We start from the raw sequence: 22,824 nt of genomic DNA on the forward strand, positions 1-22,824 counted from the left end.
TTGACGATAATGAACAGTATGTACAAGTGATCAACACCCATGCCCAAGCTGTGCAACTACTTTTACCTAACTTTCCTAACCCTGCCGCTATGTCTTGGTGCTCCCCAGACATCCACAGTAGAGGTGGGGGCATCCTGCTGACTGTGATGCCCTGTCTGTGATGACTTTGGTAGACTTCCTCTGGAGGGCCAAGACTTGGAGGGCCCTGGCCTGTTTTCGGGGACCTGCTGGGTGGCAGTGGCACCCTCCTTGGCCTGTGAAGCTGGAGCTGCAGAGGTCACAGGAAGATGAGATTCAGATGGGTCAGTCCCTCCCAGAGTCACCTAGATGGATGGTCCCGGAGTATGCACCAGCTGATCCTCCTCCCTTTGGGTGCCCAAGGACCCATGGCTGACTCCGTGAGCAGAAGGGGTAGCTGGAGTGAGATCGTGCTTCCCAGCACCCATATTGCATACACACTGTTGGAGACCAACTATGGCATCAACGAAGGAGTTAAGCCCACATAGCAGTGAAGGAATGACATTCTGGACCAAGGTCTCCATGGCGGCCGCCATCCTACCAGTGTTGACCTCGGTGCATTACAATGCTGGCGCTATCACCTCAGCCTGAAGAGGGACAGACTCCTCCATCGACCCTTGCAATCTGAGGAGTGCAGCGGATATCCCTAACTTGCCTTTACAGCTGCAGCAATTGTGACATGACCGAGTCCAGAGGCTTGTCATCTGACTTGGACTCCGCAATGTTCTGGCCTCCAGCAGTCCTCCGAGTGCCGGGGACCTGGGAAGTCCCTGCCTCTGCATGCTGTGGATCAGAAAGTGCAATGTGCTCACCAGATTGTGATCCCGAGGTTATTCTAAAGCTAGGTCCCACCGAGGTGTATGTGGCTGTGCTGGTGGAGGGTGTGGGTGAGCGCTGTGATGGAGCTTCAGGGAGGGTGCCTTCAGATTCCTCTTCAGAGGTTTCTTCAGGGCTTGATTGGAGGCCCTGGGTCAAGGACTCTGTCGGCTGTTTGGCAGATGTGCCTGCGAAAGCAAGGGTAGATAATTAGTGCATGACAGTGGCCTGTGAAAGAGGATACATCACTCATGACATGGTTGTCTGATGGATGTTGCATTGCTGGATCCTCACTTGATAGAGCAGCACCTCACCATCAGCATAGGACCAGTCATCGTCAGCCAGCTGGATGGCCCTGTTTTCGAATTGTCAGAAGCTTGATCTTCGGCATCCCTCCACCTGTCTGCGACCTTTCCCCCTTGTGTGCCAATTTGTCCTGTATGGACAGAGATGAGAGTGAATCAGGACGCCTGCTGGGCTAGATGATAAGTATGCCTGGCCTGTGTGGGTGTTGAGTCGTCCCATGGACAGGATGAGGACAATGACAGTGTGTGTTAAAGAATGAATGGTGATACCCCTTGCACTGGCAGTGAGTAAGGATGTGTGATAGGTTTGTGAATGTGTGAGTTGAGAGTGATAAGAAGAGTGACTTACCCTGGTGGAACGGAGGAGATCATTCATCCTTTTGCGGCACTGGGTGGCTGTCCTCTGCAGGGCATTTGTGCTGACCACCACTGCCACCGCCTCCCAAGCCGGGTTGGTGAATTTGCTGCCCATCCTGCGGCCAGAACGAAGGTAGAACAAATCCAGTCAGGCCTTCATGGCATCCAGCAGTCGCTCAAAGGACTCGTCGTTGAAGCAGGGACTGCATTCCTTTTCCCTTTGCTGGCCATGTCTCCCGGACAGTGGTGTTGAGCTGGTGGCGATCAGCGCTTTGCTGGCAGCTGCCTTTTAAAGATGGCGGCTGGCATGATGCAACAGCGGGCTGATGGCGAGTGGGTGAGAGTCCGCCTGCCATGAAAACTGCATGTTTGCTGGGAATGAATAAATAATAAAGTGGGCTTGGGAAGATACAGCGTGAAAACCCGCCATTTTCCTCGACGGGTAGGATTCCATTTTACCTTCCCGCTACCGCAGTTAGTGCAATTCTGGGAAAATTCCGCCCAAAGAATGTCCAGATAGTTTGTGACCACAAGACACAGATTCTGCAAGTCTATGCAACTCCCATGATGCTTATATTCTCAGACACTTCCAGGTGCCAAGGCTATTCAATGTTCCAGCCCGACTGGATGGATGGCTGCTGGGTGACAAGGGCTATCCATTGAAAAGGTGGCTTATGACGCCTCTCTGCCACCCAAGAATGGAGGCAGAGCAGCATTATAATAGGAGTCATGCCTCCACAAGGGCGATGATAGAGAGGATCATAGGTCTTCTGAAGATGCGCTTCCAATGCCTGGACCGTTCAGGGGGAGCAATACAATACCCTCCAGAGCAGGTGTTACTGATAATGGTTGCATGCTGCGCTGTCCACAATTTGGCACTGGCAAGGGGGGACTGCTGGAGGAAGAGGATCTTGAGGCAGCTCCACAGGCCACAGACGATGAATCCAATAGTGAGTCAGAAGAAGAGCATGGTGAGGAGAATGCTGAGGGAATGGAGGCAGACCTCTGTATCCTTCAGGGAGGCAGGAACACCTTGATCCAACACCCCTTCAGCTAGACTGCCAAAGATCTGCTTCTCTCTCTTGCCAGGGGTGCCACCTCCATCCAGGATGTCTGAAATGACTCTTTCATTTGAACCTAAAGTCCACTCATGCCTGTGCAATAAGTTTAGAGCCACTCATGTCCAGCATTACACACTGGTGTACTCTGCCCCCAGAAAAGGTGAAGCATACTCAGGCCATTATGATAAAAGCAAAATTTATATAATTTTCACACTCAAAACAAATTAGCATTACCATCTCTGGCATTCACTTCCACACCAGTAAATATATAAAAAGAACATTACAGAACAGAAGACCACCCGTGAACAGTCCCTCTTGTACTCATGGTGCCTTAAACTTACATTTACGAGTGCTATGTCTTGATGCCCATTGTCATTTCCCCCCCACCGCACCCCCACCTTCTGCCCAGCACCCCCATCCCCTAGCTGGCAGTGTCATTGGAGACAGCCTGCTCTCTCCCTGCTTAGGAGGGAGTGGCCAGTGCCACGGCTGGAGTCTCCCCAGTCATCGCAGCTTCATCAGATGCCATGGTCACTGGCAGAGGGGCGGAGGAGCTGCTGCCATCATCCAGAGCACCCTGAGAGGAGTCCGCAGAAAATACAAGCAGCCTCTAACCAATGTGAGGTTGCTCTGGACCTCCCTGCTCGCCATTGATGGATGGGCACCTAGCTGGGATACTGGGTGCCTCATCCATCTCCCACACTGGTGCTGACCACCAGGAACCTCTGATTCTGTCCCTGGAGCTGCCTCTCCATGAGAGTCGCCACCCTCTCAATGGAGGAGGCAGTGCGCTCGGCCATAAGGGTCAACGCCTCGCTTATGCTCCGCATGAACCCCTCTACAACAGAGACCATGGCATGCATACCCTCATGGATCTCTGCCAGATCCTCCTGCAAATCCCACCAGATGTCCAGCATCTGCCGCTCAATGGACAACTCCAGAGGCTCGTCATCTGCCTTCGCTTCAACATCATCCTGGTCTCCAGGAGTCCTCTGACTGCCAGCATCCTGGGCACTCTCTGCCTCCGCCTGCTCCTCAAGTGAGTGTGAGGTACCCTCACCGCTGTGCTCCGACATTCTAGCCAAGGATCTAACACTCACCGAGGTGCTGGTATCTGCGTTGGTGCCTGGTTCAGAGACCAGGTGCAGCTGAAGCCCTGCAGTCATCTGGCGTCAGGGGTGGCTCTTCGGGGTCCTGCGAACGAGTGTGTGCTGGTGAATCAAAGGGAGAACAAAGACATGTCATTAGTTAAAGTCATCACACTGTGACTGTGCATGCCAGGTACACTGGTGAGACAATGGAGATCTGCATCATGGTGCCATCGTATTTCAATGATCAATGGTGACTCCAATTTTGAGGCTCCCATCAATTAAGAGACTACACAAGAATATTTGCACAATCCGAAACTCTCACCTCTGTGTACTGCACTCTTATCTTCGTCTGACACCCCAGCTCTTCACGACTGGCTGAATGAGGTGCATGGCGGCTCTCCAGCCCCAAGGCATCCTACTCAAATCTAGTCAATATTAGGAGGTTTGGGGGGCCTCTGACTGTTTGTGACCTCTCAATGTGGTGTGGCTTGTCTTCTCCTGAAAAGACAGAGGAGCATTGATTAGTCCACTCTTTACTGCAGTGCCATTGCAGCCTGGCCAACCCCACCTGAGGAACACCTTGCTGGGCACATCTGAGTTGTGGCCCTCCAGCCACAGGGCACTCAGTCCAAGTAGCCAAGGCTCACCCCTTAGCCAGCTCCAGCATGATTGACAGTTGGCACCCAGACTCATCTCTGACCTCCATGGGGGGATGGCCAGCCCTTAACACTTCTCCACACTGATCCATGCCAACAGGATACTCACCCCAAGAGTAGCAGGTCATTGAACCTTTTGTGACACTACACCCATAGAACCATGTGTGCCACACAACGTCGTGGCTGCTGACCTTGGCTGCCATCTCCTCCCAAGCTTTTTTTGTTTGGTGCGATGGCCTCCTTCCATCTCTGGGAATGAGGGTGTCCCTCCTGGCAGCCACCTCCTCCAAGAGCACCACAAGGCACTCGTACAAGAAACAGGGGTCCGAGTGCCCACCTGACCTGACCTCCCGCCTGGTGTCTCCAGCCGCTGTTGAGGCCATATCTTCAGTCTCCAGAATGCAGAATATATGAATCTTCCCTGCCAGCCTTCAAGGAGCTGCCTCTGCCCTTTTTAAACCACCCAACAGTGGAGCCGGTGGTCAATAGGCCCTCGCCCCCTACCTGGCCCCTACTGACCATTAGGAAGCTGTGTTTCATGCTAGGCGGGCTTTAATCAGGCAGCCAGCGTGACATCTAGGTTGTGGGCCGATTGCGGTTGGGGGCTTGTTTCCTGACTGGTCCTGGGCCCACTGATCGCACGCGCCTGGCAAGGGGAAAATTCAGGCCATTAAATCTATTGAAGTATTCAACCTGTTATTAAAAACCTTCTATTTAGTAACCATTTCAAGGACAGCTAATCCTTTAAGGTCATCTTAAAACTGTCAATCAAAATGTGAACTCACCACCCCCAACCCCTGCTGAGATAAGTGGTTTTGGACTGTTCAAAGATCAGCCAAGCTTTCATAATGGGCTCAGTTGTGTAATGATAATAATAATTGGGAAATTTTCATCAGTGAATTCTATTGAAACTGTGGAAATAGATGGTAAATGTTTATTCTCTGTTACACCAGATAGCTTGTCAATCAATACACTCCAGCAGTGTTTGCTTTTTTTACTCTGACAGCTGCAACTTAGCTTTTTTTTTCATTTTAAAGGGCTGGGGATTTAAATAACTTCAGATCATGACACTTAAACAGGCCTCATCCACCCTTCAAGTGCGTTTATGTCTCCTCTATAAATACGTGACTTCCACACTGCAGGTTGAGGCCCTTGAAACAGCGAAAATGGGGATTGTTTAAACTATTTTCAAATGGACCAACAGATTTATGGTTTGTGTCTATGCAATTCACTGTTCCCTTTTCCCTACTGGCGAAAAATGTATTGACAAGAAATGGGAGCAAGACTTCCGCGTCTGGGATGGCCGACCATTTTTAAACTTCTCCGGAATTATCCCGACTATGAAAAAATTCGGCCTTATGTCTTCACCTACCACTGATTATCTTTTTAAATTCTTTTCCCAGATAAATGCAAAAAATTTGGTGAATGCAGATCGCTGTGCATTCTTTCAGGTTGACCACACCAAACAGGAGTTGTATTCAGACTTGTTTGACATCGGTGAAGAGAAGGAAGGAAAACCAGTCTTTAAGAAAACCAAAGAGATTAGGTACCAAGTTGCTGCATCATCAGCACTGAACATAACCTAGACTTTCCATTGGAAAATTAGAAAAATAAAGAAAAAAGTTAAACGTAATAGTAAAAATTAAGTTAATTTTAAGCTTTGTACTAATTCATATCCCTGTCATCTAACTGAAAGTTGACTTTGTTGCAGTTCTGTAATAACAGGAGTACTGCTTTGTATTTTGCTATGTGATAGTAACATATGAATGCTGAATGTGTGTCTAAAATTCCTTTATCTTCTATTTTAAGAGTATTCACACATTTATTTAATCGATTAACCATTGACGCAGCAGTGAAAGGAATTTTAAGTCAAGATGCTAAATATTTGCATATTAGTATCACGCATAACAATTGCATGGTCTCTATTTTAACTACCAAAGGACATTGGACAAGATGTCTTTCTGTCTGTTCAGTAGGCAGGAACAGATGCCAAAGCTTCCAAAATATCCTGAAGCATTTGTGAGGCAGGTTATGAATGTTCTTATCCTTTGTAACGTAGCTTGGTATACTAAACTAAATACTTCCTATTGCTCAAAAGTTTTAAGAGCTATTAGAACATTTGATATTTGCTGATTCATTGCTATGTTAGCTTGTCTTCTAAATACAGAAGAAAAATCCCAAACTCAACATCTCTTTTCTGCTGCTTAGGTTTTCTATTGACAAAGGAATTGCTGGGCAGGTAGCACGAACAGGAGAAGTTCTTAATATTCCTGATGCCTATGCAGATCCACGTTTTAACAGGTAACCCATGTGCAAAGCACTTTGTATCATTACTTTAATGTGTGGCCTGATGTTTGAGACCAAATGCAGAGTATTTTGAAAGCACAGTGAACCAAATTATGAGTTACCACGAACATATTTTGCTAGAAGTATAGCACCTTCAAAATGTCATTGGTCACGATCAAATCTCTGTCCAGGACTATCTCTTGAACTTTATTTCCATCTTTTCAACTATGTTTTACAGGGTCACCCACAGAGTATATGCCTACATTCTGGGAGCTTAGCTCACTGAATCTGGTGATTAAACTTGACCACCAGATTTGTAAGATATGAAGTGATTTTCTTTAACTTTTTGAAAGCCTTGAACAGTGAATATGTGAACCTCATTACATCTCTTAATTTTAGGCAGCTGTATTTAAATTGTTCCTACTCAGAAATTAAGAATCTTCTTTCATATATTCACTCTTGCAGGGCTGCTCGCCAATTTGAAATGAGTGCCGTTGGGAATTCCTGTTCTATTTTTAAAGTTTGATTTGTAAAAGTGTGTCTGACAGTTCAGTACAGGGCACTAAGTTATTGTTCTGTGGTTTTTACCCAAGAATAACTTGCATTTCAGCAGCAGATGTGCAGCAGGAGGTGGGGGGAGAAAGGCAAAATTATGGAGATGAAAGTAGGTGATCTTGGCAGTAGAAAACATATGGATGGACACTCAAGCACAGAATGGATGGGAAGGAATTTCTGAATAGTTTATTCCACAGTGTGACCACACCCTAGAGGAAACCACAGGTACAGCAAGGTGAGGAAGTGACTCTCAGTCAACAGGATAGGAGGAACCGAGGGGAGATGGAAGAGGAGGTCATGCAGACAGCAGCCCTGTTCAACAAGTACAGTGTACTTGCCACCTTTTGAGGATAAGGATAAGGAGAAAGCCTGTGGGAGGTCAACTGCAATGCTGATCCAGGTACCCTAGAGCAGAAGGATATCCAAAAGGGAAGGAGCAAACTAGGAACATGGTGGTTATAGGAGATTCATTAGGGGTATTGATAGCATCCTCTTCAGCCACAAGCAAGAGGCCCAAAAAGAGTGTTGCCTACCTGGTGTCAGAGTAAAAGATATCTTGATGCACTTGAAAAAGTATTTGGAGAGGAATTAGGAGATCCAATGTTTAACGAACAATATGAGAAAGAACAAGGAGGATGTCCTGCTGAGGAAGTAACAAGAGATAGGAGTTTGAGGGTCCTTGATGGTAATAATCTCAGGATTATTACCCAAGCTACCTGTAAACTGACAAATGATGGAAGTTACCACATGGTTAAAGGATTCTTTTGAGAGCAAGGGTGTCATAGCGTACTGGCACAGGAAGGAACTTCACCTGGGCCAGTATGGGACCAAGTTCCTAGCTGAAGGACAAACAAAGCTGTAGAAAGAACATTAAATGAATTAAGAGCAGGAGGAGGGGGAGGTCACAGGGATGCATGCCTGAGACAAAAATAAAAATAGCTGAAAGATTAAAAATGGAATGACAGCAAAGTCCTGATAATTAATGTGGTTAAAGGCAATATAAATATTTTGGAATATGATTACATAAATAACTCACAAAAATATAGCTGAAGTCATTAAAAAGGTATGATAAATTCAAATCGAAAAATTTCCCAAATTAGCTAACCCGCCTCAAAAAAAGAGCCTCTGCCACATATAATTTTCATTCCAGGGAGGCAGGGGGTGTGATCGAGTTGGGCCTGCTACCTGTGGAGGCAGTTTGGAGTTGGCCACGAAGGTGGTTGAGTGCCAAGACGGGTTGCTCAGAAGGCTCACCTTAGTTCTTTGAGACTTAGGCCAAGTTTTATAAAAGTCAGTTAAGCCCTCTAGCCCTCACTCCAGACCCTCAACCCCCCAACCACCTCCCCCCATGCCCCCTCCATGCTGCCTAATAACCCCACCATGCCACCTCATACTCCCAAAGCCACCTCCTTGGCCACTCACCCAGAATCCATGATGGGCAGACCTCAAGAGCCATGTGGTGATGAAAAAATTAAACTTCTTACAATCTAATAGAGCTGTCACTCATACACACGTGATACAGAAAAAAATTCTCATTCATGAAACCCATTCAAAGATTTTAAATCCTTGCAATCCTCTGAAGTGGTCAATCTGTTATAAAATCAAATAAATGTCTATTCAATAACTACATCAAAGACAGCTAATCCTTTAATAACCTCTTAAAACTCTCAATCAAAACGTGTGAATACACCACCCTCTGGCCGTTGAGATTTGTGGGCATTGGATGCTTTGAAACTCAGCTAAGCATTCATAATGGGCTCAATTGTAATAACAACCCTTGGGAATGTCAACAATGAAGTCTATTAAAACTGTAGGAACAGATGGTAATGTTTTTTCTAAGCCGTACCAGATGACCTGCCAATCAAGGCACACCAGCAGCATGTTTTTCTTCACATTGACTGATAGTTGCAGCCCATTTTTTTCATTTTTAAAGGGCTGAGGAATTAAATAACTCCAGATCATGACAACTAAACAGACCTTATCCACCCTTCAACAACTTTTATGGCTCCCCCATAAATTCTTGACTCCTACCTTGCGGGTTAAGGCCCTTGAAACAGTGAAAGTGGAGTTCATTTAAACTCAGCAGCATTTTCAAATGGCCCAGCAGATTCATGCTTTGCGCCTGTTTGATTCACACCCTTTTCTCATCCTGGCAAAAGTGCTATGAGCAAAAAGTGGGGACAGGTCTTGCATATCTGGGTCCCGCCCACCATTTTTAAAGGAAAAATTCAGCCCATATGGTTACAATTAAGGAATACAAAAGGTTGCAAGACTGGTGGGAGTTATTTATAGACAGATCTCTAGATAGTTGTGATAGTTTAGCAGGATAAATAAAAGTGGAGATCAGAGTAGTTTGTTGCAAAAACAGAGTAATTGTAATGGAAGATGTTAATTTTCACACTGACTTGGTGAAGCAGAACAACTCGAGTCTCAAATGCAGCAAATCGCTTGGGTATTCAGGATAGTTTTTTGGAAATTAACATTTTCAGATAGTGAAATCTATACTGTCACAACTAGGTTAGGAGGGGTGAGCTGACTATTCTCTTTATCCACTTCTGGGATGGTTATACCAGAGTTTGAATTTTAAAAAAAGATGTGATATTGCCAATTCAATATGTATTTAACTGTGTATAACACAGTGTAAGATTTAAGCCAGCCAGATTCCTTGCTTTAACAAGTAAGGAGTTAGCTTTATTACCAAAACTCCCTCTGGTAAAGATACAAAAATTATTAACAAAAACGGTTAAAATGTATGAATATGTCCAATTTCCCACTAATGTAAAAAAATGTACACAGCTTCCCCACACATGTACAAGAAGAAATAAAACATTACAGAGTACAAGATGTTAAAGCTTGGCCAATTTGAAAAAAAGGGCAAGCTCAGAAAAATTATTCCCAGATTATCCAAATGCTTGTTCACAACTGAGAGACTCACTTTCCACAGTAGCTACTGATACTTCGTTTCTCACTGAAGCAGTTGCCCTGCAGTCGTGGTTGGTTGATTCTCTTTTCTTGTAAAAACTGTTGAGTTGGAATCCTCTTTAAGAACTCTTGGTTTGCAACAATGAAGTCTTCTGGTGGGTTTTCAAATCACAAACAGGGTTCAGCTTTATCGAGAGAGGTTTCAGTGAGAGAGAGGGATTAAGGCTGTTGATCCTACTATCCCTGTGGCACATTCACTGGCATCTCACTCACTGCCAACTCAAGGTACATCACCACCCATTCTCACACACATACCCTCACATGTCCATCTGGCCTCTTCTCCTTTGGAGACTGCCTCCTCAGCCTTCACCATCTTGAGGCCACTTCCACAGACCAGGGACCGCTCTCATCCTGCAGCCTCTTCCCTTGCCTGAGGCCACTTTTCCCCCTTCCTCAAGTAAGACCTTTCCCTGCGGCCATTGAAAAGCCAACCACATGTGGCCGATCTGGTAGGTAGAGACTTACCCATGAGCCCCTCCTAAAAGTCATGTAAAGCTGTCTGTGAAGTCTAACGCTGATGATTGCGAGTGCTGACCAAAGCAAGGTAGGCAAACAAACCTTCAAATCCCGAGTGAACTGCAGCCCAACAGCTTATGTGCTGTTGTGAAACATATCAGCGTGTTTTCCCACCAATGTGGGCGGACAATTCAGCAAGGATTGGGGGAAGGGGAGGAGGAGGATGAGTCCAGCGGCCTGGCTTTATAATGATATGCTGATGTATTACCATGAGGTTCCCAACATCCAATGGCGGGAAACATGACCCGCCATCAGCAGGCTGAGCAGACGATTGCAAACTGGTTTCATGCTGTCGCAAAACTGATCATGCCATATTGTCTGCTCACGCCACCAAACACTCACGACGCAAGTGGGCATGGAAAATCCCAGCCTGTAGCTCCATAAAGTGGCACATGGCCTTCAAAAATGCAACTTAGTAGCTGCTGTAGGCCTGTGTCTTTTGTTTAGCACAAAATGTTCATATTATGGCAAATTAACAATACAAAAGAAAAGACACAAGTCCATCTAGAGATATACAATGTGATAAAAAAGACGGTATTTGTCATGAAAGATTAAGCCATTAAAGGGGTAACTGCAGGAGTAGACAGGGTATTACGGTGGATGCCATGTACATGGATTGTCAAAAGGTCTTCAGTAAGGTACCACATGGTAAACTCATGACCAAAGTTAAGGCATATGGAGTCAGGAAACAAATAGATGAATAGATAGCAAATTGACTAAATAAGAGAAAGCAGAGAGTAGGGGTAAAGCGAAGATCTTCAGATTGGAAGAAGGTGAAAAGTGGTGTTCCACAAGGAAGATTACTGAGACCATAATTTATATTAATGATTTGGAACTGACAACAAGTAACTTGATATCAAATTCAATATCAAAATTTGCAGCTGATACCAAGCTGGGGATGTAACTAACACTGAAGAAAAATGCAACAGGATATAACAAGATATTAGAGAGTGTGTAGACTGGGCAATTAAATGGCAAATTAATATTGATAAATGTGCACTTTCGTAGCTTTGGAAATAAGAAACCCAGTGAGGTTGAAGAACAAAGGAATCTAGGTGAAATAAATCAGGTGAACAAATCATTAAAAGCAGCATTGCAGGTCAGCAAAACAGTTAAAAATGCTAGTAAAGCACTGGGATTTATTTCTAGTGGAATAGAATTCAAAAGTGGTGAAGTTATGGCAGGACTCTGGTTAGGCTGCACCTAGAGTACTGTGCACAGTTCAGGTTTCCATTGTATAAAACGCAGATAGAAGCACTGGAGGAAGTCCAAAATAGATTTTCAAGAATGTGTCAGAACTGAAAGATTACAACTATCAGGATTGAACAGGTTGAAACCCTTTGCTTCAGAAAGGAGGAGACTTAGAGGAAACCTGATCAAGAGTTTTTTAAATTATGAATGAGTTGGACGGTAGATATTGAGATAATGGGCTGAATTTTATGTTTCTCAGTGGGGTGAGGGAGTCTTCTCACTCCCACCACAAGTGTCTACGTGTCCGGCTTAGTAGCTGTCTAGTGGGAAGGAGGCCAATTATAGGTGCAAAGGAAGCTTGCTTCCTGACTGCAAACTCTTCCCCCTGCTCCCTTCCAAGCTTGCAGTTGTTGTCAGGGTCATTGTTTTTCAACAATTTCTGTGACTTTGAGTTACTATAAAAAATAATATGGGGCTGAATTTTACGCTGATCGGGCAGGTGCGCATCCAACCTGATCGGGCCTGAAATCGCAGGAGATGACGTCGGGCGAGCATCCCGACGTCACCCTGCGCTCACATGATATTTCAGCCAGTGGGCATGTACAAAAGTTGGAGGCATGCCCGCTAGCAATTAAGAGGGCAATTAAGCCCATTAATGGCACAATTGTCTGTCATTTTACTTAGCCCTTCCAACCTTACAGTTGGCACACAGGCGAATCGGCCAGACTGCCTTTACGTTTTTCAGCAAACTTCATCCAAGGGCAGAATGAGGTTTTCATTATTAAATAAAATAAAAATAGAAATCTGCGGACACCATTTTTATAATCTATATGTTCAGGTGCCCGATTGTGATGCTTGGACATTTCTTTCCTGATTTTAAAAACTTTATTTCCTGGGTTACGGGTCTTCAGCTCCCTGAGGCAGCTCTCTGCCTGCAGGGAGTTTTCTGTCAACACCCACCCGCACCGGCATCGACAGCGTTGAGTTTTTCAGTGTATGCTTCACGTTGGCTGGCCATTAATTGACCAGGCAATATGAAATTGCAGTTGGTTTCCCAACCGCTCCCAGGCCCGCCGATCGCCCCTGCCCGCCAAGCTGAAAATTCAGGCCATGGCATTGAATTTTTGGTGCAGCTACATTCACAGAGGAATATGAATCACGGCTTGGTGTGAATACATAATTTGTGGGTTCTGAGAAACTGTGGTACAAAGGGGGCTCCGAGCCCAATTGACACTCTAGGCCAGGACATCATGAGGCAGAGGGGTAAAGCCACAGTCACGGCTAGAATTGTAAAGGTTCCCTGTTCTCAGAACAGTTTTCATTATTCATTGAAGCCCCAAAAATTTTTTTAAAAATGTCATTAAAAATATACAAACGCTGCCACCTTCCCAGCAGAATCTGCTGGTACATTAAACCGTCGTCTTTTTACCACGCTTTGCTGCCTCATTAGGACGTAATACTCCCAAATGTTTTTATGTCCAACACCTGAAAAATTGTAGACAATTGGGTTGTTAACAAGCTTACTATATTGTTAACTAATGATTTCAAAATGGCAAACAGGCTGCCGATTTCGGGCCACAAGTACAAGTTATTTATTAATAAATCCAATAGGGAAATAAGGAGAAATTTCTGTTCTCTGACAGTGGTTAAAGTTTCAAACCCACTAGGAAGTGGTTGAGACAAATAGCTTAGGCACTTTCAAAAGGAAACTAGACATACACATGAGAGAAACAAGAATAGAAAGATATACTGAAAGATTGAGATGAAATGGAAAGGAAATAGGAAGAGACTCGTGGAGTATAAATACAAGCACAGACTTGTTGGGTCGATGGCCTATTTCTGTGCTGTGTATTTAAATAATTCTATGTACCAAATAGTTACTTTGTATTGGTCTTCAAAATAAACAAGGTGGATAAACCTAAACTAAATATTGGGGAAGACAGAAGCCATTTCCTTGGGCCCCCACCAGAAATTCTATTCCCTAGCCACTGACTCCATTCCTGTAGCAACTGCCTGAGGCCGAACCAAAATAAAAACAGAAAATGTTGGAAACACTCAGCAGGTCAGGCAGATCTGTGAAGAGAGAAATACAGCTGGATTTTCACGTCAGAAGCAGAAAGCAGAAATCGGGGCCATTTCTGGGTCGTAAACCCATCCCCGGTGGGAAATGGAAAAGTGCCCTGAGTTTCATGAGGGTGATCTCTTAATTGTTGCGGAGATAGGTTCAGTGGCTAATTAGGGGTAACAGGGGTGGGAACAGAGGCAGACCAACTGAACTGAGGCCCTTTTAAACTCAACACAATAGCCATTACTGTGGCTGCGGTTTGTGTAGTGACAGTGCACAGTGAAAAAAGACAGAGAAGCTGGGGCTGCATTTCTCATGGCAATGGCAATCGCAGGAAAGCCAGAGGCCTGAATTCCAGGGCAGGGCAGCCCCACTTTTACTGACACCAGCCGTGAGCTCACGTTGGAGGCCGTGAGGGAAATCCTCTTCCCAGAGTGAGGCAGGTGGAGGCCACCTAGACAAACTAATCAGCCCTGTATAGAAATCACTGCCATTATGAGTGGCAGGAGCATTGTGAGAAGGAGCTGAATACAGTGTAGGAAAAGATTCAATAACCTCATAAGCTCTGGCAAGCTGATTTCTATCCCAACCTTCAGGACAGATCTCTGGATATTCACCTTCCAACTTCCAGTCACACCAGCTGAAGAGCCTCAGGGTGCATGCTGCTCCAGAATATGGGAGGAGTATGTGACCAGGGCACATACTGGCCTCTCAGAAGGGCTCAGAGCCATATTGCTGCTGAAGACCTACCAACACTGAAATGCACAGATTCTAATGAATAGGAGCAGATAACAATGGCCACAGAGGACAACAGCACCTTATCACACTCTCTTTTATCCTTGCAGGTGAAACAGGCACATAATGCCCAAGAAAGGGCCATGATATGTGGAGGGGTAACCTTCCTGGAGGGGCAGGTGTTGAAAATAGCAGGATGACGGACCAGGAGGAAGTCAGCCATGGCAAAATGCACACATGATGGAGATGGCAATTATAGAGGGCAAAGCATTCATCAAGGGGGTGCATTGCACTTCACCCTATCCACCAACTGACCAAACACTGATTTGCATTGGGAAACTTCATAACTGCAGAGGCGTCTGCCCTTCAAGGGTATCTCTCAAAATTTCCTGTGTCTCCCACCTAAAGGGCAGATATCCAACACACATGACCTTCTGCCTCTCCATCAGCTAGTTGACCACCAAGTTGACTACAAAGGAACTGAAGAAGCAATGTCATGCTTTATAAGCGTACCATCCATCTACACAGATACTTTCAGCCTGGTAGGCCCTCACACATGTTTAGATAGGGTGACATTGGGTGAGGAGAAAGGTACCAGTGTGCAGGAGGAGGTGCCAGAGACAGAGGCAGCTGTGGTCAGTTCAGCTCAGAGGCACAAGGGTAAAAATAAGCTGAGCTGAGAACAGAGGCAGGGCTTCAGGAGCCACAAGACACTGAACCTAGACTAGTGCTCTTATATTTCGGCATTCCCTGAGGCGGTTCAGAGATATGGGCAGAGAATGGAGGAGTTAATCGAGCTCTTGTGCACCACAATGGCTTAGGGCTTTGAACACTGAGCTCCTCCAACCTCATAGATAACTATATGCAGCAGCAATTGAAGTTCAAGGAGGAACTGTACAATGACATCCACAGGATGCATTACACACTATGTAGCCTGGACCTGTGGGTGGCTGAGATGTTTGGAGAGGATGCCAGTTGTGACCCAGCTAGTGCTCCTCTCCAACTATCCAGAATGCCTGCCAAGGGCTGAAGATTTCATGGGGTGCCTTCATCATCCTCTTCCTCCTTGGCTTCTCTGACAGTGGGAGCATCTGTGCAGCAGGGCCAAGTGATGGAGGCTACACCTGCGATAATCTAGGTGCAGCAGCCTCTGGAGGTGCCCCAAGGGCATGTCCATGATAAGAATGACTGGCACATCCATCTTGTCCACAAGCTGAGACTAGTGAGCAACACCACGTACAGGAGGGTCACTGGGTGTCTTCTTGCTATAATTGCTCATTGTTATCTTTTCTGAGCATTATGTAAATAATAATACCTGAAGGCACTCATGTAAGACTCCTTTCATTGATGATGGGACAAGAAATGAGGTATGAACTGTGGGAAAGCAAGGATTCATCAATGGTGACAGTGGAGCCTCTGACCAGATGTGCTTTCTTCATTGTTGGTGAGAATTTAGATATTCTAGACTGTGTTTTTAATGGATGTATTAGAACCTCAGAGTGAGCTCCTTGGCCTCCTTCCTAGGTCAAAGGAACTCAACTGAATAGTTCCTGAATTAAATGATCCCTGACATTTTTGGCAGACCTTAACACCCCAAACTATGTCCAGCCATTTCTCTGTGCAGACGGAGCTTGTCAGCATTCTGTATTCCCCTGCTCAAACTCTTCTTCCTCCTTCTTTCTCACCTCCTGCTTCTCCTCCTTCTCAGATGGGCTTTTCCTTCCAGGGCCTCATGGCCCACACCTCTCTGGAAGGCCATGTTATGGGGAGCACATCAAGTCATCACAATGAGTGAGACCCTTGCAGGAGTGTTTTGTAGGGTGCGACCTGACATGTCTGGCACCAGAGCCATATCTTAAGAAGAACATTGGCCTGCTCCAGTGGCTGTCCATTTGAGCAGGTGGGATTGGTTGTCATCCTCTGTGCCTCTGTCTGGGCCTCTCTTAGAGAGGTGAGTAGCCATCTTTTCTAAAGATATCCCTTACGCCCTAGGATCCATCCATGGACTTTGGAAGGGTGCAGTAAAGAGCTCCAGCAGCCTGGATTGGCGGAGGATGAAGAAGACATGGCAGCTGACGAAAGCAAGCAAATCAAGGAAGCACTTTTTGTGGTTGCAGATTGATGGAATCAAAGCCCTTCCTGTTCATGAATCTCATTATTTGGACACTGGGTGTCTTGAAGGCCACTTAGGTGCAATTAATGATGCCCTGCACCTAGGGGAATCCACTGCCACATCCAGCTCTGGCAAATAGGGCATCCGTAAACTTTGAGATGAAGTGGTGTACAGCTATTTGCATGACACCTCTAATGTTCACAGCTGATCTTTGGAAGAAGTCAGAGGTGAAAAAATGCAAGGTTGTGGTGACTGACAGCTGTTACGGACAGGAGGGGCTTAATTTAAAATAGACCTGATTTCTCCTCTCACCACCCATCCATAACAGAAAGGTCCTTTTCATTTTTGATTTCCCCCTTTAAAAGTGGTGGCATATTTTCCTCTATCCTTCAGTTTTTGGGGTGATCCAATTCTCTATTAATAACCACACAGCAAACTCAAGACAGGATAAAATCAGAGGGTTAGTTTATTTTACACACACTCAAAAATGCGGGAAGGGGATTCAACAATGTAGCCCTCGGTACATTCAAACAATAAAAGAGGGATAAGAGAAAGAAAGAGGTACAGAGCCAAGACCGCAGACAAAATAAGAATTATTGTTTCACATGAGTCCAGAATCAAAAGTCCAATGGTGTATTCCTTCTGAAAGATTAGCTAGCTGAAACTGATGTGGGGTGATCCACTTTTCCACTAGCATTGACTTCCACGATGGAAGAAACACGTAGCGATGAATGAATTTTGCAGTGGACATTGATACAGAAGTTCAGATGTTCCAATCAAAAACAATGTAGATGAGGGCCAGGAAATTTAAAACCTGGGCCGCGCTCTGGTTCCATTGCTGCTGTGTTGATGGATGACAGTAGACTGCCTGGATTCTGCCCCACAAGGCAATATTACAGGTTCTAGCAGCTTGGTGATGGGACAGGGGTTGGGGAGGCGGCGGGGGGTGGGGGGGGCATGTGATATAACTCCACTTCTTACCCTTGGTTTGGACAAAGGATGTATATTCCTGGTCTGGATTCTTGGGGTGATTAATGTTGCATCCATTAATAAGTTTCAGTGGTTTCAAAGTCCCTTTGTCCTCACAGATATATCACCTCTGTTGGCCAGGGCTCTGCTTTAGAAATGTAAAGGGTCTTTGTTCATTTCCTTGGAATTCGATTTCTGCAGTCACAGGGGGCATTAGCACCTCTCTAGAGATAATGAGATCCTTGTTGTTTTTTGAAGGCTATAAATTCCTTTTGCATGAGCCATAGCTAGTCAAGCTTCAGTCAGTGTAAAGCCTTTGTCCATTTTTTTTAAATAATAATTTTATAAAATAGCTAGGATGGTGTAGACATATTTTCCCTTCATGTCTTCTGGGCATAACTTGACCATTAACAGGGTATAGGCAAGGTGTAGGAACTTGGGTGATGAGGTCACAGATGTCTGTAACATCTGCCTAGAGAGTCACAAAATCCTATGGCACTGGTTCTCAGTCGTCTCCAGGTAGCTCCATCTCAGTGGTGGATTCTATGCTGAGAGTATTGCCTCCATGCCCTTCCTGTCCTTGTTTCCCTCCCCTGGTCTCCTAATGGCCAGGCTCTGCCCTTCCTGCAGAAGGCATATGTCCTCGTTACTATTGGGCCCAAAATCTGAGAAACCCCCTTCCATTGCCAGCTGCTGCCTTCTTTCTGGTCAGGTGGGCCCCCAATTGTCCTTGACAGCCTTGTCCCCTGTCTTCATGCCCCTTTAATGCCAGGAGTGTAACGGCACCCTGCACTGCCCAATTGCTTACTGTTCATTCTCCCCACCACATGCACACTCCCAACGGCCAAGTTCCCTTCTGTATCATTCACCCTTTTATGGAGCCAAGGAAATTCCCTGGGGTGGGCATGACTGGCTTCCCACCGTGTTCCCAGCGCCCTTCAGCCTGCACACACAGTCAGTGTGTGACCCTCCTGCCGTGAAAATCTCAGCCCCCATTAACGATCTCTTAAAGAGATTTCCAAGCATCTGCCCCAATACCTCCTCCCTCCTTACCATCCAAGACCTCCAACACTCCTTTCAAGTGAAACAGTGTTTCACTTGCACCTCCTTCAATTTGGTCTACTGTATTCACTGATCCCAATGCTGTCTCCTCTACATTAGGGAGACCAAATGCAGACTGGGTGACCACTTTGTGGAACACCTTCACTCAAGCCGCAAGCGTCACCCAGATCTTCCTGTCGCTTGCCATTTCAACACACCATCTTGCTCTCATGCCCACATGTTCGGCCTTGGCCTGCTGCAATGTTCCAGTGAAGCCCAACGCAAACTGGAGGAACAGCACCTCATCTTCCAATTAGGCACCTTACAGCCTTCCGGACTTAACATTGAGTTGAACAACTTCAGACCATGAACTAGCTCTTCCATCTTTACCCCTTTTTTAATCCATTTTTAAATTTATTTTTATTTTTATTATCCATTTATTTATCTTTTTATCCTTTATCCCCAACACCACTTCCCCCACCCACCTTCCCCACCCCCACAGGGCCATGTATCACTTTTCTAAGTTATGCTTTCACAGAGCGCTGATCCTTGTTCTGCTATTCACACATTCGACTATCTTACCTTTATGCCACTATCAGCAGCTTCTTTGGTCTTTACCACTACCATAAACACTCCCTTTGTCTTGTGTCCATGACATCTTTGTCAATCTCTCCTTAGCTCCCACCAATCCCTGACCTTCTATTTTGGTCCACCTGCTCCACCCCCTCTTAAACAGTATAGAATCCAGCACATTTCTACTTCTTTTTAGCTCTGAAAAAGTCTTACGGACACGAAATGTTAACACTATTTCTCTCTCCACAAATGCTGCCAGACTTGCTGAGTTTTTCCAGCATTTTCTGTTTTTATTTCCAAGCACCTTAATTAGCCTTAATCAGGAATCAGACAGGATCGTGATTCTGTGCTGCCCCCACCCTAGTGAAACTGGCCACACTCCATTCCATTCTCCCAGTTTCTCCATCTGTTCCTGTGCTCTGATGATGCAACCTTCCACACCAGCGTTTCTGATATGTCTTCTTTTTCCTCAACTGAGAATTCCCTCACCATCCCCAGCCCCCCAACTGTGGTTGATGGGGCCTTTGACCATGTCTGATCCATAACCTGTACTTCTGCACTCACTCCTTCCCCTCCCTCCCAAAACCATAATAGGGTTCTCCTTATCCACACCTTCCATCCCATCAGCCCCCGTAGTCAACAGATCGTCCTCTGCCATTTCCATCACTTCCAGCACGATGTCACCACTAAACACGTCATCTCCTCCCTTTTCAGCATTCCAAAAGGACCATTTCCTCCGAGACACCCTGGCCCATTCCTCAATCATCCCTAACTCCCCGTCCCTTTCCCATTGCACCTTTCCATGCAAGTGTGGGAGATGCAACACCTGCCCTCTTACCTCTTCTCTTCTCACCGTCCAAGACACTAAGCGTTCCTTTCAGGTAAACCAGCAATTTACATATCCTTCTTTCAATTTATATACTATATTTGCTGTTCACAATGTGGTCTCCTCTGCACTGGGGAGACCAAATGCAGATTGGGTGGCCACTTTGCAGAACACCTTCCTTTCAGTCCATAAAAATGACTCCAAGCTTCTGATGGCCTACCAGTTTAATTCTCCGCTTTGCTCTCAGACTGATATCTCTGTCCTTGACCAACTTCAGTGTTTTGATGAAGTTCAACACAGGCTCAAGGAACCGCACTTCATCTTTCAGTTGGGCACTTTACAACCTTCTGGACTCAACATCAAGTTCAACAATTTCAGACTGTAATCTCTGCCCTCCATTTTATCTCTTTTTCTTTGCAGGTTTTGTTCGAAATCTTGTTTTTCTCATGTTTTTGTTTTCGGACAGCAGCTGTTCATTATTCTGCCATTCACACCTCCTCTGGACATATCATTTGTTTCTTGTCTCTTTACCTCTCCCTTTGGCTCTGCTCCACCAACTCTTTTGTCATTTGATGTCATTTGATGTCACTTGTCTTCCACCCTAGCACAGACTTCCCTTTTGTTCTTGGGGGCCCATCTGACCAGAAAGAAGGCAGCAGCTAGCATGGAAGGAGGTTTCTCAGATTTTGGGCCCAGTAGCAATGAGGAAATCCACCCTCCTCCATTTGACCTACTTAAAACCTGCCTCCTTTCCCAGCTCTGATGGAAAGTCACTGACTTGAAACATTAACTCCTTTTCTCTCTCCACAGATGCTGTCAGACCTGCTGAGTGTTTCCGGCAACTTTTATTTTTATTTCAGATTTCCAGCATTTGCAGTATTTTGCTTTTAGAGGATCTATGTTCTATTGTGTTTAGTGGATTCATAAAATGCTTTTGAGTTGGAATATGCATCACTCTGATGTTTTTGTCTTACCTACCCTGATTAAGCACTCACTGCTTATCATGGGTACTACCTTTGCTCCATTTCTTTGGAAGCTGGAACCATTAAAGGAAATGGAGCAACAGCAGGGTCAGTTATCAGGTCAAGCAGCAGGTAGGCCTGTTAGAAGGCAACAGACAAGTTTGAGTTGCTTTTAGAAGGCCTCATCCAGCAAAGTTTTCCACAGTCGTAGTTTTGCTGCTGCCTTCAAGTTCCACATACATTTATAATAGTAATTTAGTATCTCACATGGGAGGGTACCTTATTTTTTGAAACAGAAATTACACAGCAGTTTTAATAAAAAAGTTATACATTCAAGTTTACGTGCTAGAAAGAAATATTTCAGGAATAGGGCCTGCAGCACACTGTGTCTCATGCACTTATCTGAACAATATACTGCTCATATTCAAACAACTCACCAACACCAACACCAAATGGAAATGAAAGCAGAATAGGTCTCTGAGCACCTGGACCCCACAGCATCTCCTCCTTAAATTCATCGATAGCAATGAGTAGCTGGGGGTTATTAGAACACAAAACACAGACAGCTAAAAGTCTGTTGAGCCTATTCCCTTCATGGACAATTTATCCTACAAGAATAAAGATTTGCATTTAATACCAGATTCTACAATCCCAGGACATTCCTGAGCTCGACAGCCAATGAAGCCCTTTTTTCAAAAATGTGGTCATTATTGTAATGTAGGGAATAAATCATGGACCCTACCCCACAGATTTAATCTCCCATGGGAAGATGTCTGTAAAGTATTACCCAGTCTCTGAAAGGTAAATCAAGTAATATTCCAGAGAATCCAGCCTTACATCTTATACTATTTAACCTTGACCAACCCAAAACCTTCCTTGATCTAATGCCAAGAAATCAGGAACCATCATGTTCTACAGAAAATACTGGAAATACTCTGATGAGGCAGCACACATGGCGAAAAAATAAAAAGCCCAATGCCTGAAACATAAACTGCTTCTCTCTCTCTAGGTGCTGCCTGGCGCTTTGAACATTTTCAACATTCTCTGTCTTTATTTCAGATTTCCAGCATTTGCAGTATTTTGATTTTGCACTATCAAGTTTAACTCAGCACTCAATCATCGCTGCTTGTTTTTATCCTTATAATCATCAATCTCATTTCTAAATAGATAATCATCTATTTATTTGGGTATCAATGCCCCTTTGAGGGTAGTGTATCAAAAAATGTGGTCTCAGCTAAGATTAAAATTAAAATCAAAATTAGAGTAACTTGTTTTTGGCCTATACATCTTTTAAGTATAACAGGAAAGACCCTGTTAGTACTAGCTTGAAACTGATTGGCTATTTTAGGTAAATGCAAAATAATCAAACTTCAGATAATTTTATGCCATATAGCCACAAAATAGATTTGCCGCAAGCAACAAAGAGGTGCTGGCATGAAACATGTTTTCACCACATCCTGCAATGAATGGGTTCTTTTAGGACTTTTTCATCTCTCCAGCTTGCTAGCAACCCCATCCAGCACAGGCACAATGAATCAAATGGTTTTCTCTCTGCTGCAGAATTCTATGGGCGGAATGTTACAGCCTCATCATGTGAGCATGTCAAGTTTAATGTAAATAAAAACAGAACATGCTGAGAAATACTGAGCAGGTCTGGCAGCATCTGTGGAGAGAAAAACAGAGTTAACTTTTCAAGTCATGATCTT

The 22,824-nt window shown here is 45.0% G+C and overlaps 1 protein-coding gene across 1 annotated transcript in view; it reads left to right on the top strand.

The window, feature by feature from the left end:
* The window catches only part of pde10a (phosphodiesterase 10A), a 414,859-nt gene that overhangs the window by 210,437 nt on the left and 181,598 nt on the right, over nucleotides 1–22,824 (top strand). Inside the window, exons 11-12 of the mRNA XM_041207024.1 lie at nucleotides 5,708–5,850; nucleotides 6,513–6,605. Of these exons, the coding sequence (XP_041062958.1) occupies nucleotides 5,708–5,850; nucleotides 6,513–6,605 (236 nt within the window). The remainder of the gene's footprint in view (nucleotides 1–5,707; nucleotides 5,851–6,512; nucleotides 6,606–22,824) is intronic.

Source organism: Carcharodon carcharias, chromosome 2 (genome assembly GCF_017639515.1).
Source record: "Carcharodon carcharias isolate sCarCar2 chromosome 2, sCarCar2.pri, whole genome shotgun sequence".
NCBI classification, from domain to species: Eukaryota; Metazoa; Chordata; class Chondrichthyes; order Lamniformes; family Lamnidae; genus Carcharodon; species Carcharodon carcharias.